At 32.2% G+C, this 12,252-nt stretch overlaps 1 protein-coding gene across 1 annotated transcript in view; it reads right to left on the bottom strand.

The window, feature by feature from the left end:
• The window catches only part of LOC111502243 (major royal jelly protein 9), a 64,048-nt gene extending 54,432 nt beyond the window's left edge, over positions 1–9,616 (bottom strand). The window contains exon 1 of the mRNA XM_074175881.1: positions 9,460–9,616. Coding sequence (XP_074031982.1) covers positions 9,460–9,466 — 7 coding nt within the window. The 5' untranslated portion in view covers positions 9,467–9,616. The remainder of the gene's footprint in view (positions 1–9,459) is intronic.
• Positions 9,617–12,252: the final 2,636 nt, after the last annotated feature.

Genomic DNA, 12,252 nt, shown 5'->3' with positions numbered 1-12,252 from the left:
CTACTGATAGAAAAATTATATACATATGGAGTGCGAGATAAAACACTAGATGTGTTGCAGAATTATTCAGCAAATAGATTACAAAGAGTTAAAATTGATGAACAGTTGAGTACCCCACAAGAAGTCACTATTGGCGTTCCTCAGGGAACTGTTCTTGGACCAGTTATCTTTCTCACTTACATAAACAGTATCACAGAAATAACCGACTTCTGTGGTCACCTCATCTGCTATGCTGATGACACAGCTATTGTATACACAGGAGATTCATGAGAAGATTTCTATAAACTTACTGAAGATGGGCTTTAAAAGATTAAGACATGGCTTGATAAGACATGGTGTTGATAAGACAAAATTTGTCACTTTTTCTCTGCAAAACACTGATCAGCCACACAGAACAAAACTGAAAATGAAAAGTTTGAGATGCGACTCACATCAACCATGTACATGTGATATAATAGAAAACACTTCAACTATCAATTACTTGGGTGTTATGCTGGACCAGCATTTCAGGTGGGATGAACATATGAGTCAAGTCACAAAAAGACTGAGAAAGCTTATTTACACCTTCTATAACCTACGAGATATTCTAGATAGAAAGGATTTGAGAATGTGTTATACATCTTTAGCTGAGTCGGTAATACGGTATTGTAAAATAGCTTGGGTGGAACATTTAATAGTACAATGACTTGCATGCAAACAGTGCAAAACACTTTAATTAAAATAATATTCAAAAAACACAGATTGCATGCAAGTGAGTCTCTATACAGGCTGATTCACGGTGGATGGCACATTAGACGTTTCTGGTGAACCAGACAACGGATCACTTTGAAAATTTAATGGAGGGCATATTCGGACATTCTCTAGCCAACTAAAATATTTTCGACAATGCGGTGTTGCCGCTTCTATTAGAAAGCAGTAGCAACTTTGATTTTTCAAATGGAACACTCTGTATATGATATTATTTTTGGAATCTCCAACAATTGCCCGACAACTTTTCTTGATATTTCCCTATACCTATCTGTTACCGTTTTCGAAATAAAAATTAATTTCAATTTTTTTCTTCGAAAATCATGACTTCTAAAAATGCCGATATCTTTTAGTTAAGAAGTACTATGATATCGAAATTTGGTTTGGAGTTAGGTGATACTTGGACACTTTCCACACGTCAGCCTAATCTCCTTTACTTCAATACAGGGTGGTAAAAAAATACTGTTTTTTCGTTTGCTTGAAAAAGTTGCTGAAATTTGATTATTTTAAATAGAACACCCTGTATATTATTGAAAATTCGGAAAGCTGCTAAAATTTGCTTTCTTTCTATGTATATCATACCTATACCTAACTAGTCAAGTTTTGGACTTATGAACATTTATTTGTGAAAATGTCCCTTCAGAATGGTATTTCCATTCGGTATTTGGTAAGCAGGCCATGATTACTATTTGACAGTAGCGTTGTGACATTCTCCTGATAATATCGACATTTTCGTCACTTCAGAAGTTGCAAATACCTTCAAAACGATGGAACAAAACTATTCAAACGAAGTTCTTATGAATTTGTTTATTATTTTTGGACAGTGTGACAAAATTATCAGCAGAACATGTAGAAAGTTCAATGAAATGTATCCGAATCTACCGCCAATGAACCTCAAGAAATTTATACGAATTCAGAACAATTTCAATGCATTTGGATCAACTTTAAAAGCACCAAGAAACTTGCCTCGACCCGTAACTTTCGAAGACAACCAGATCAATGTCTTAGCATGTTTTCACGCATTTCCCGAGTCATCGATAAGAAGTGCTGAAGAAGATTTGGGTATAAAATATTCATCGGTTCAAAGAATCTTGCGAAGACATAAAATGCATGATTATAAATTCACCAAAATTCAAGCAATGAAGCCTCAAGATCCTCAACAGAGAGTAGAATTTTGTGAAATGTTGTTGACACGCATTCAAGAAGATCCACTTTTTTTAAATAAAATTATTTGGACTGATGAATCGAAATTTTCGAGAGAAGGGATTTTCAATAGAAAAAATCGTCATTATTGGTCCAGTGAAAATCCTCACGTCACAAAAGAAGCCGGATTTCAAGAAAAATTTAGTTTTAATGTCTTCTGCATGTTGATGGACAACAAATTGAGGTACGTGATATACGAGGAGTCATTAACATCCAGAAGCTACCTGAATATTTTGGAGAATACTGTAGACAGTTTCGTGGATAATCTGCCACTCGAAGATTATCGAAACTACCAACTAGACGGAGCTCCTGCACATTGCACAAGAGAAGTGAGCGCAGAACTGGATAGACTATTTGACGATCGGTGGATGAGGCGCTTGGGACCATGGAATTGGCCAGCGAGATCACCCGATCTTAATCCATTAGATTTTTATTTGTGGGGAATGTTTAAAGAAAAAGTTCACAAAATACCCGTGCGTTCGAGAGATGAATTGTTAGAAAGGATTGCCCAAACATTTGAAGATTTGGATCCCAATGAAATCAGATCTGCCACCACGAAAGCAGTCAACACCCGCATTTTAAAGTGCTTGGAAGTGAACGGCCAGCGATTCGAACATATTTTGAAATATTCCACATGATTGTTTTACTTTTTTATAATTATTCATATCAATATTTCCAATTTCAAGTTTCTTGGTGCTTTTTTAAAGTTTATCCAAACATATTGAAATTGTTCTGAATTCGTATAAATTTCTTGAGGTTCATTGGCGGTAGATTCGGATACATTTCATTGAACTTTCTACATGTTCTGCTGATAATTTTGTCACACTGTCCAAAAATAATAAACAAATTCATAAGAACTTCGTTTGAATAGTTTTGTTCCATCGTTTTGAAGGTATTTGCAACTTCTGAAGTGACGAAAATGTCGATATTATTAGGAGAATGTCACAACGCTACTGTCAAATAGTAATCATGGCCTGCTTACCAAATACCGAATGGAAATACCATTCTGAAGGGACATTTTCACAAATAAATGTTCATAAGTCCGAAACTTGACTAGTTAGGTTATAGGTATGATATACATAGAAAGAAAGCAAATTTCAGCAGCTTTCCGAATTTTCAATAATATACAGGGTGTTCCATTTAAAATAATCAAATTTCAGCAACTTTTTCAAGCAAACGAAAAAACTGTATTTTTTTACCACCCTGTATTGAAATAACGGAGATTAGGCTGACGTGTGGGAAGTGTCCAAGTATCACCTAAGTCCAAACCAAATTTCGATATCATAGTACTTCTTAACTAAAAGATATCGGCATTTTTAAAAGTCATGATTTTCGAAGAAAAAAATTGAAATTAATTTTTATTTCGAAAACGGTAACAGATAGGTATAGGGAAATATCAAGAAAAGTTGTCGGGCGATTGTTGGAGATTCCAAAAATAATATTATATACAGAGTGTTCCATTTGAAAAATCAAAGTTGCTACTGCTTTCTAATAGAAGCGGCAACACCGCATTGTCGAAAATATTTTAGTTGGCTAGAGAATGTCCGAATATGCCCTCCAATAAATTTTCAAAGTGATCCGTTGTCTGGTTCACCAGAAACGTCTAATGTGCCATCCACCGTGAATCAGCCTGTATAGTGAAACCAAATTATTAAACATCAGATCCTTATATACTTTCCAAAGTCTGATATGGATTTATTCAAACAATGAAAAATGTGATCAACGTAAATCCAAAGTAAGTAGATTAACTGATAAAATGCAACTACCATTGTTTCACAAGACTCACACTCAGAGATTTGTTTTCTTTTTTGGTCCAAAACTCTACAATATGCTCATAGCACCTCTGAAAAATATCAATACTCTTTCCAAATTCAACAAAAAAATAAAATTATACCTCGCTGAATATGCAACAATATTTAAAAGTACAAATCTGACACAACTTTAAATCATTCGAAAATTCCAAGGAGTATTCATTCATGAAATACCTGCTCTCACTCCTTTCTTTGGTCCATTGCATTTACCTTCTCTCTTCAATATATTATATAACCTTCAATATGAAAACTTTTTGTTTTGTTTTCTATAGTCATAAGGATTCATTTAAGTTGGGAGAATAGGCACAATACTAGCATATTCTATGCTTAGGTGCAATTCTCAACTTTTTAAATGAATTCAAAATAGCACATAAAATAGTTATTCATGTAATCTAATTATTTAACTGAATTTAACTGAATATTCAATTGAATGTTAACTGAATGAATAAATTGGAAAAAATTGGAATACCCGTCACATAATTGGTTAGAGAGCTGTGTAGACGGATGCGAATATCGATGTATGCGTGATGAAGAAAGCTTGCAATCGAATTGATTTTGTTTTACGTAGTGAATTTCACGGTTTGGCTCGAATTTTTGGGTTATCGTTGAGTAATATTTACCTATTTCAAAACTAAAATCGTTAGTAATGAACATATTTTGGAACATATTTTTTGTGAATTCAATCAAAGGTCATTATCAAGGAGTATATATATATATATATATATATATATATATATATATATATATATATATATATATATATATATATATATATATATATATTTTATAGAACAAAAACAATTAGGATGGTGGGGACACATACAGAGAATGCCAAACAATAGATCTGTGAAACAAATCTATGAAGCGAAAACATAAAACAAGAGAAGAAGAGGAAGACCTGAAAAAACCTGGAACGACATGATAGGAAAGATTCTAAAAGGAAGAAATAAACAATGGAACGAAGTAAAGACACTGACTAGAGATAGAAAGGAATGGAAAAAGTTCATAAAGCAACAATAAAAGGGTTCAAGATTATATATATATATATATATATATATATATATATATATATATATATATATATATACACATCGGAAAAGTCTAGGGATATTTTTAAAAATGGCAATAATTTTTTTTTAGATCGCTTTAGGGGAAAAAAGTTGACGGGTGATTATTAAACGAATGTAACTTACAACAAAATTTATTGAATGGTCAAAAATACTGAGTGCGCATATAAGCAAAACTAAAAAAAATATGGCTCTTCTTTGGCACCCCGAAAAAAAATCATAATACAAAAAAAATTGGAATCAGTACAGAGTATGGCCTCCACGATGGTTTATTACGGCCCTACATGAGATTGTCAATGTCTTGTTGAAGTACATTTGCCCATTCAGCGATTAAAAGCTCTCTCAATTGAAACGTTGTGTGAATATTCCCCATATGCGGAGTAATTCTTCGTTGAAGCATGTCTCACACATGCTCGATGGGATTCAGGTCCGGTGATTGTGCTGGCCATGACAATACATCAACTCCTTCGTTGGTGAGCCAGTTTTGCACTAGACGCGCGACATGTGGACGAGCATTATCGTGCATTAGGTGGAAGTTTTCACCAACAGCTCCAGCAAACGGACGGACGATAGGTAGAAGAATGGTGTCGAGGTACTGTCGAGCTGTGAGGGAGCGATTTGGAAAAACGAGATCGGTTCTGCCGCCGATCATGATTCCGCCCCATAGCATTACTGTACCACCTCTGTATGTGTGGACTTCCTGGACGTGTCTCAAACGTTCATTATTTCCAGGTCGTCTCCACAGTCTTACTCGACGAGAATCTGGATGAAATCCAAATCTGGATTCGTCTGTAAACAAAACTGTGGCCCAATCATTTGCATCCCAGTTTTGATGTTCTTGACACCACTCTAATCTTCTACCGCGATTGCCTCTCGACAAAGGTGGACATCTAAGTGGCCTTCTGTTGTGGAGATCTGCTTCATGCAGTCGATTTCTGACAGTATCACGACCAATGGTTACCTGGTGCGTCTGCTGCAACACGTTAACCAACTCAGGTGCTGTGATTGTCGGTTATCTTCTTGCGGTTAAGACCAAAAATCGGTCTTGAACTGCAGTTGTAGCGCGTCCTCGCCCTGGATGTTGTTCGGCTGGACTGCCAGTTTCACGGAAACGCCGCCACAATCGACTGATAACACTTTGGGAGACCCCCAAACGAAGAGCTACATCATTTTGTCGCATGCCACCTTGAAGAAGCCCTACAGCTCTATTCATCTCAGCCAATGGTAGGTGATGGCGTTCCATGTTAAAGCACAATATTTCCAGTTTAATTGCTGAGCAAGAACTGCATAGAATGTACAAACTCGACACTTTCAGATTATTCATTTCAGCCGAAAACCTACAGTTTGTAAAAAACTTGATAAAAGATTAGTTACCGTTTTTGCAGGCTTTGTTCAACCCATAGGAATCTACAGGGTGGTCGAGTGTACCAATTTAATCGAAATTAAACGACCTCATGCATTTATTTTTATGATATTTAGTATGTTATAAAAATATCCCTAGATTTTTCCGATGTGTATATATATATATATATATATATATATATATATATATATATATATATATATATATATATATATATATATATATATATATATAAATCGATTTAATTCGTGAGGTTGCAGTCAATAGCTGGGCTGTTACAAAGAAAACTCTTTGTTATATGTCAAGCTTTCGGTATATTTCACACCTTCGTCAGGACATTACATTAATAAACATTACTAAATGACAGTTGATAAAAATTTTGGCTGACAATGTCAAGTGGGAAAATTCTGAATGATACTCGAATTACTAGATTTTTTATTTTCTTTATCATATTTCAGTAGGTACGTGTAAATTTTGCTAAGACTATCAATATCAGTTCGTTTATTCATTGAATGTTCTTCGTTATTAATATGTATCATTTCCAAAAATATTCTTTTCGTTGTATTGGTTTCTCTATCTAAAATATTTGGATTTTCAAAATTCATTTTATGATCCTCCGAATTAACATGTTCTGTTAATGCACAAAATTTTTATCAACTGTCATTTATTAATGTTTTTCTATCTGTTTTTGAACCATTTTATATTTTATTCTCACGTTAGTAAGTTCTCCATATTTATATATTTTTTACAAGATATATAATCTTATTATTGTAGTTGTCCTGACGAAGGTGTGAAATATACCGAAAGCTTGACATATAAAAAAGAGTTTTCTTTGTAACAGCCCAGCTATTGACTGCAACCTCACGAATTAAATCGATTTATAGTTAATCCAGTCACTAATTATTCTGTTATATATATATATATATATATATATATATATATATATATATATATATATATATATATATATATATATATATATATATATATATATATATATATATATATATATATATTTTCGAATGGTGACACTAGTTTTCAAGTTTTCATTAGCAGGAACTAGGCAGAAATTGGAATATTGAATAAATATGCTAGAAAATGATCACTTTTTAAATCAACCATGTTCGTCATTCTGTCGTTGATTTTTTTTAAAAGATTATACAGTACAATAATGCAAATTCATTTTTTGTTATCTAATTTATTCACATCACAACAATTAAAAAACCATTCAGTAAAACAAATGAAATAATTTTGACGTAACAAATTTGATAGCTACAATTTCAAGTATGCCAAAAACTGATTGCTGAATTTTTCAGGAGCTTATCTTTTTCAAAGAAATTTTCACAAGCACTTTCGATAATATGAATGGTGATTCTATTAGCGTTGAATGAAATCAAATAGAAAATATGGTTTTAATTTTGTCCATTAATGCATGCATTGACTTCACGAATTGACAAAAATACCTGGGACCCAGTCTGGGTCCAGTATCCAGATATTTGCCAATACATCGTGCGAAAATGATACTAGTGAGAATTAAAAACACAGAACACGAAATGAAACTCGGAAAAACAACACATCATATATATATATATATATATATATATATATATATATATATATATATATATATATATATATATATATATATATAAAAGTAGGATATTTAATGACTGAATCTATGAATTAATCAGATGGTTTCTTGAGGTTGCAGTCAAGGTCAATGATGAAAACTCTTTGCTACTTTGTCAAGCTTTCGGAAATGTTTATTCCCTTCTTCGTGACAACTGAAAATATGATTGTAAAAATATATGTATGAAACGTTACAGATATAACTTACTCAACATGAGATTAATATAAAAAATTTGCAGCAAATCGAAACGAAAAATATTTTGAAAATTAATTTTCACATGAATCAATGAATGACAATTAAATGAGAAATTAAAAAATTTAATAAAATTCAGGGTGTTCCATTTGAAATAAAGAAGTTGCCCTCAACTTCCGGTATAACGGAAAGAGACCGGAAGTTGAAAATATTTTATTTGAGAAAGCTGCTGCTAATTTTTTATATTAATCTCATGTTGAGTAAGTTATATCTGTAACGTTTTATGCATATATTTTTACAATAATCTTTTCAGTTGTCCTGAAAAAGGAAATAAACATTTATATATACATATGCTTTTTTTTATATTTTATACTAACTTTGGTGAGTTTTTGTAACATATCTATTACTGTATAATATTCGCATGATCTTTATTTTGTAGATATTCTTGATAAAGGAAAAATATATTTCCGAAAGCTTGAATAACAATAAATAGTGTTTCCATAGCCCGCAGGTATTGACTGAAATACCCAACTCAAAAATAATTTATAAATATATAATAACCAGTCAACTAAATATATATATATATATATATATATATATATATATATATATATATATATATATATATATATATATATAAATATATATATATAATATATATATATATATATATATATATATATATATATATATATATATATATATATATATATATATATATATATATATATATATATATATATATATATATGCTTTGTGGCATCCTATTTCTCCATCATTGAATATGGAAAACTTTTCATATGATTGTGTTTACGTACGTTATTCAAAACGGTGCTAATGAGGTGATAAGACAGGATTTTTTTTCGTATAATTCAATGTTCATGTGATAGTAGTTGTTTGGAAAAGGTTGTTTTTTCTAGTTTGTATCTGGAGGAAACAAATCAGAGACAGTGCAAGCTCTACATCGTTATTCTTCTCTATAAAACGTTTTTATTTTATTCATATCCTTCATTTCTCTTTTGGAAGTTTTCAACTTCTTTGTTCAATGATAAAAAATTCATATCTTGTAGATGGTGACATTTCGATATTTCAGTTTTCTGAAATTTGAATAAAGAAAAATGTACATATTTCCAGAAGAGACGTTTTCAACAGTATTTTCTTAGGTTCAGGATTTTTTCCGAAACTTTTTCAATGAGCGTAGTATTAAAATTTTATTTTGTCAATCATTCATTATATTTATAGCAAAATTCATGAATACTGACTCTTTGAAGGTTTATATTAAATAGTAAGTTTTCGGGGTGAATTTTTCAGTAAACCATCAATAACACTTAAGCAGATTCTTTTTGTTCTATTTCCATTATTTTTCAGAATGTGTAATTCAGAAATCATCAGGAAAAAAAAGGATTTGTTTAGCATTATTTCAACTATAAATAAAAATTTACTTACGATTCATATTTTTCGATGAGGTCAGTACACTACGTTAAACAATGATAATACCGAAACTACTAATGATATTCTACCAACTAATGGCATATTAGTCCCGATGATGGACTATCCCCTCAATTTTCACAAACATTAAAAATGATCGACTGAAACTGGTTTTAGTCGAACTGTTTATTTATCTATGTTGAGAGGTCGTGATTTTCAGATGTTCATCATGTATTTCAGGTAAATCCCGACTTCCGTTTCGACCGTTTTATCAACTGAATGCGGATACAATGGTATACAGTGTCATCTCCAAAGTACGCACCATATGGGAAACTATTTTATTGAGGGTTTTTCGACAAAAAGTCATTCTTGATAAAAGTTTGTGCATCCCCTAAAACCAAACATGCACCAATAAAATACAGTACAACACACGTAATATACGAGGAGCCTTCAAATATTTGGCCAATATTATGGCCATCTAAATGTAGTTTTATTTTTTTACCCATTTTTTAAATGACTACGAAAAAAAAATTTGCTGAAACGATAAATATACAGCATCCTGTATGCGATGGTTCATTTCAATGGTGCGAAGTTATTTTTACTCAATTACTCAAAATTATAGAGTATTTAACAAGAACTTAAAATTCAATAATATCAAAATAAAATAGGCATTTCTGAACAAACTCATAGATTTTCTGGAGATTCAACTTATTTTGGACAAGAAAATCTCCAAGAAGTCAATGAGTTTGTTCAGAAATACCCATTTTATTTTGATGTTTTGTGATTTGATATCATTGAATATTAAGTTTTTGTTACAATACTGTATAATTTCGAGTAATTTTCGGCAATAACAAAAAATAATAATAACTTTGCACCAAAAACTTTGAAAATCAATTCACTTTTCAAAAAAATTTACTGTGGTTACCACGACAGTTGTGTAATTTGTAACATCACAAGCTTTCAAAATGAACCGTCGTATACAGGATGCTGTCTATTTATAGTTTTAGCAAAAATTTGTTTTTTGTAGTCCCCATTCAAAAAAAACGGGTAAAAAAGTAAAAAAATAAAACTCCACTTAGATGGTCATGAGATGTATTTTTTAATGCTAAACAACTTTTCTGAATAACATTTCCCGAATTTTTCCACAATAAGAGTATTTTACTCTTGTCACAAAATCAAATATTTGAAGGCTCCTCGTATAACGTGTGTCGTACTGCATTTTGGTGGTGAATGTTCAGTTTTAGGGGATGCGAAAAACCCATAATAAAAAGTTTCCCATATGGTGCGTACTTTGGGTATAACTCTGTACTATCATCATATTGTACTGAGTGTTTACCGAGAAGATCTTCATTCAGCATAAATGATCTGTGGCCAGCTATTCATACAGATACAAATGCTTCGTTCGTTAAGACATAAATACTTTATACAGGATCAGAAACATTCTTCGCATGTGACCAAATTACAATATAGCCCGGTTAAGTTAGTTCAAAATAAGGGTGAGTTGACAACAATTCGCATAGACTTGTGAATGAAATGTTGAAAGTCCCCATCGATCCTATACCTATAAAAAATGTTTCGAGGACATTTCCGGGATATAACGTTTCAAAAAGTTGAAAAAGTTGTGCTCTCCCTAATTTGCCAAATTACGCCACGTAATTGAATCTTCAATACAAGTACAGTACACGCCCCGGCTGATGGCGAGCGATCGCGCAAGTATAGACTCTCCCAACTAAATTACTATTGGACTACGATAAGCCCCTTGCCAGCCAGTGTCGTACCTATAATTACTTTCAATCAGGGCAGCAAATGAAATATGACTTCTTTTTAATTTTTTTTCATATTTATTTCGTATCATAGGTAATAGTACAGTTCATAAAAATGTTATATAATGATAGACTTATCCAGTTATTAAGTTTTCTTGATCTTCTTTGCTTCTTGTGCTTGTGCTGCTATCGTCATTCGAATCTACAATAACTGAATTTATAGTTCAAGTAAACGATATAGTGCAACCTACCTTCCAACAGCTCCCCTTTATCTATTATTTGTATAAACTAGAAAACAGAATCAAACAAAAAATACAGAACAAGGATCAAGCCACCCCAACAGACAAAACAACACAACGATGGACAGCATTTACGTACGTAGGACACCAAACCAAAAAACTAACAAACATCTTCAAACCACTGTACATCAACATCACATACAAGCCGAACACGAAGATAATACAAAAAATAAACAACTATGAAAAAGAAGAAGACAAAGACCAAAACGGGATATACAGTATACAATGCTCGGACTGCAACAAATTCTTTATCAGCCAAACCAAGAAAAAACTGATCCAAAGGTACAATAAGCACAAAAAGGCATACATAAATCCAATAGTATATAAATCAAACCTCGCAACACATGCCATACAAAACAAACATAATTTCCCCCCACCAGAGAACAAAAAACTCATAAAACAAGTCAACAAGGGAAACCGCATGGACATTTGGGAAAACTTGAACATCCATAAATTTAACAGTCACAAATCACTTATCGAGGAACAAGTACAAATCAAAACACAACAAGACCTCACATTCAATATATTAAACAAAACCATACACATTCCTAGAGAAGATCTAACACAAAGAAGAGTACCTGATGCAGTACAAATACAGGCAAATTTACCTAAAGTACCTGAAATACCTGAGTTGATACGCTCTGACCGTATAAAGAGGCAAACGACAGGATGACATGTTCAGTTTGAGGAGTGCCTAGAATATGACTGTACTACCAACTGTCGAAAGCGCTCGTAGATAATCAATAGAA

The sequence above is a fragment of the Leptinotarsa decemlineata genome, unplaced genomic scaffold (assembly GCF_025532065.1).
Source record: "Leptinotarsa decemlineata unplaced genomic scaffold, Ldec_3_MD MMD2_tig00001393_RagTag_RagTag, whole genome shotgun sequence".
Taxonomy (NCBI): Eukaryota; Metazoa; Arthropoda; class Insecta; order Coleoptera; family Chrysomelidae; genus Leptinotarsa; species Leptinotarsa decemlineata.
This window is presented reverse-complemented; position numbering and strand designations above follow the sequence as displayed.